The sequence below is a fragment of the Lactuca virosa genome, chromosome 7, assembly GCF_052849685.1.
Source record: "Lactuca virosa cultivar CGN04683 chromosome 7, Lactuca_virosa_CGN04683_v6, whole genome shotgun sequence".
In the NCBI taxonomy this organism is placed as follows: domain Eukaryota; kingdom Viridiplantae; phylum Streptophyta; class Magnoliopsida; order Asterales; family Asteraceae; genus Lactuca; species Lactuca virosa.
In genome coordinates, this window is record NC_136432.1 from 162,809,495 (window position 1) to 162,812,460 (window position 2,966).

The 2,966-nt window shown below is 35.6% G+C and overlaps 1 protein-coding gene across 1 annotated transcript; it reads right to left on the reverse strand.

Moving 5' to 3' along the window:
- Positions 1 to 1,107: 1,107 nt before the first annotated feature.
- On the reverse strand, positions 1,108 to 2,624 carry LOC145124514 (NAC domain-containing protein JA2L-like). Its single transcript, XM_079059881.1, has 3 exons — positions 2,351 to 2,624; positions 1,992 to 2,260; positions 1,108 to 1,890 (listed from the first exon to the last, which is right to left on the reverse strand). The coding sequence occupies exons 1-3, from the start codon at positions 2,529 to 2,531 to the stop codon at positions 1,321 to 1,323; spliced, it is 1,020 nt and encodes a 339-aa protein (XP_078916007.1). The 5' UTR covers positions 2,532 to 2,624; the 3' UTR covers positions 1,108 to 1,320.
- Between the last annotated feature and the right edge of the window lie 342 nt (positions 2,625 to 2,966).

The window sequence follows — 2,966 nt, forward strand, 5'->3', positions numbered from 1 at the left end:
ACTATGGCTATGTAACTATATTATCATGCAGATACAAGCTCAAATTGAAATATAGGGGTTTCTTTCGGCTAGTTAATAACATTTGTAAGAAAATATGTTTCTTTTAACTCTAAAAAATGCATCTACATAGAGACATGATCATATAACCCGAGTCAACTAAATGAAAAAGTCATAAGGCGTTATTCATCTAGGGACAATCCAAAATTTTCAATTTGCTATGATGACAAGTGTGCATCAAGCCAATTGTTTATTGAGGTTGATTCTAATTAATAGTTCATGGATATGCTTAACATGTATGAAGACGAGAAAGAAGTAACCATTTACCGATTTACGTCGTACCATTGAGTAACCTCGGCTCAAATAATTTCTGTTTATGTAACTATTTATGAGACAATGATGAACCATACGATTTGAAAACTGTTTAAAACAATTATCCACGATAGTCGATCGTTTCCAATTGTTTTTTTTTTGTTAGTTACACTATTACGTTTCTGAAAACTATGAATTGTTTGAAAACAATAGTTTTGCTAGTTAACTATTCTGATTTGATGACTATGATTTTTTGTTAGTTAATAATTTGTATGAAAAGTTTCATATGTACACATGAGTAAATTTATTCTTAGATTTAAGGTACATGTTTCATCAACTTGTTCTTAAATTTGAGTGGAAACTTGTCAAAAACATTTTTGTTTTTAAATTTGATGGAAATTTAAGCAAATTGTTGAATAAAAAATAATTTTGATAAATATAATATTTTGAATATTTACGAAAGTATATATATATATATATATATATATATATATATATATATATATATATATATATATATATATATATATATATATAATTTTAAACATAACATTATAATAAAAGTATAATATGACGAAAATAATGATTTAAATGTATGTTTTTTCTAATATTAGGCAAATAGAATTTTAAAAATATCTACATATATATAATATTTTATAGTTTGTTTAAAACATATACTATAAAATTATCTTTAATAAAAAACATCCTAAGTAATTCAAGTTCAAATTGATCTTATGATCTTTTTATATAGTGTTTATACAATTTATATGTATTATCAATATGAAGAAACCAAAAACAAATCGAAAAGCTAATACCATTCCCGTAAGATATTACATTGTAATAAAGAGAGTATCTACGTTGAATATACCAATCCTTAATTTCCCCAACTTCTTTTTTCATTTTAGATTTTTTCAAAAATTGGGTTCCATATAACACCCCCAACTCTTTTAATCTACACCCAAGGCCCCTATAGAATCGTATATTTACACGCCGGCACCCTCACTTCAATTTTCACCGTCTGAAACCCAAATTCCCCTGTTGGGTCGGGTACCGGATACCAAATGGGTCCATTGTGTTCGAGAAACCCTGGCTCTGTGTAAACTGGTTCAAGTTCGATTGAAAGTAGCCCGAACCCGGATGCTCAACCCGTTGGCTTCTGATTCCACTTTGAACTTCATCCTCCACTGATCTTCCAAATGTTGTGTCCATGGGGTATGTGGTCGCCGGCGCCATTGAAGAAATTACATTCATTGTGGTGTTGGCGGTGGTCGGAGCTTGGCTTCCGGTAACAGGTTCCGGCAACCCGAACGCAGCGATGCTGGCCCAATCGTAATTACCAGAATCAAATTTTTGAAGATTTACCTTCTGATCTTCTTGTTGAAAGGTCTTCAAGGAGTTGATCCTTGGTAAGTTGAAGAACCTGTCTTCAATCTCCGGCAGTGATTCGAGAACGTCGTCGAACTGAGAGGACGAAGATGAAGAAGAACCGTGGCTCTGTTCGGTGGTCGGAGCGCCACCGGAAATGTGTTTCTGTGCACTTGAATTCTTCTTGTATATCCGACAAAGCACCCAATCATCCAACTGTTGAACCAAAATCAAAACCCAGATTAAGAATCTAGTAAATGAAACAGAAAGATTTTTAGTAACAAAAAACAGAATGATCAGAGATTGATCGGACTCACCCTTGAGCTACCGTTTTTTCTTTGTGGCTCCGACAGCCTATACTCATGCATGATCCAGTTAGTTTTGTTTCCTTTCGGAGCTTTACCCACGTAAAACACCAAAGCTTTCTTGATCCCAACTCTCCGTCCACCGGTGGTGATCACTTTATCAGTTCCGGTAGCCTTCCAGTAACCCGACCCGGCTACTCTATTGGGTCGAGACCCATTTGGATACTTTCGATCTCTTGGACTAAAAAAGTACCATTCTTTCTCCCCAAACATCGCCTTACCTGTAACCAAAAGTTGCACCATTTGTTACTAAACCAAAATCCATTAAAAACCCTAAAAAGTATATTCAATTACAAGCTAAATTCACTTACTTGGAAGCTCCCATGGATCAAACTTGTACAAATCAATATCTGCAATGATCTGAAGAGAGAAATCATGTCCGGCAACTTTCCGGCAAAGGTATTGCACTAGCAGCTCCTCGTCGGTAGGGAAAAACCGAAACCCTGGTGGTAAACTTAATTGAGTCATCGGATCAGTTACCGGTAAACCCATTGTTCTTGATCGGAGAGAGAGAGAGAGAGAGAGAGAGAGAGAGAGAAATCGAGAATATTAAAGAAAATTCTCCTTTTTTCCAAGAAATTGTAAATCCGATGGGTACTTATAAGGAAGATTTACAGAGAGATAAGTACGGTCGTCCTTTTCTTACAGTGGTGGGAGGTGGGGCATAGGATGGTTAGCAAGTCGACACGTGCATAGGGGCATCAAGAGGTCGACCTTATCCGAAGGTTAAAGCTTCAAGTGCATGAACCAATATATAACCATATAAGACAAAATAGAGAGAGTGAGTCATGGAGGTCGACCAGATCATCATCGTACACGTGGACGTTCTTGGATCTAAGTAGACGAGGACTGACACCATAAAGTCACAAACCGACAAAGTTTATGTTCTGATTTCGTGTTTGAGTCGCGTGATGACAGAGAAACACA

What these genes read in the sequence shown, in the direction of transcription:
- LOC145124514 (XM_079059881.1), bottom strand. Translation starts at nt 2,531, where the DNA reads ATGGGTTTACCGGTAACTGATCCGATGACTCAATTAAGTTTACCACCA. An exon ending in TGATCCATGGGAGCTTCCAA is followed by an intron (nt 2,261 to 2,350) that starts GTAAGTGAATTT and finishes TTTTGGTTACAG; the next exon opens with GTAAGGCGATGTTTGGGGAG. An exon ending in GAAAAAACGGTAGCTCAAGG is followed by an intron (nt 1,891 to 1,991) that starts GTGAGTCCGATC and finishes TTGGTTCAACAG; the next exon opens with TTGGATGATTGGGTGCTTTG.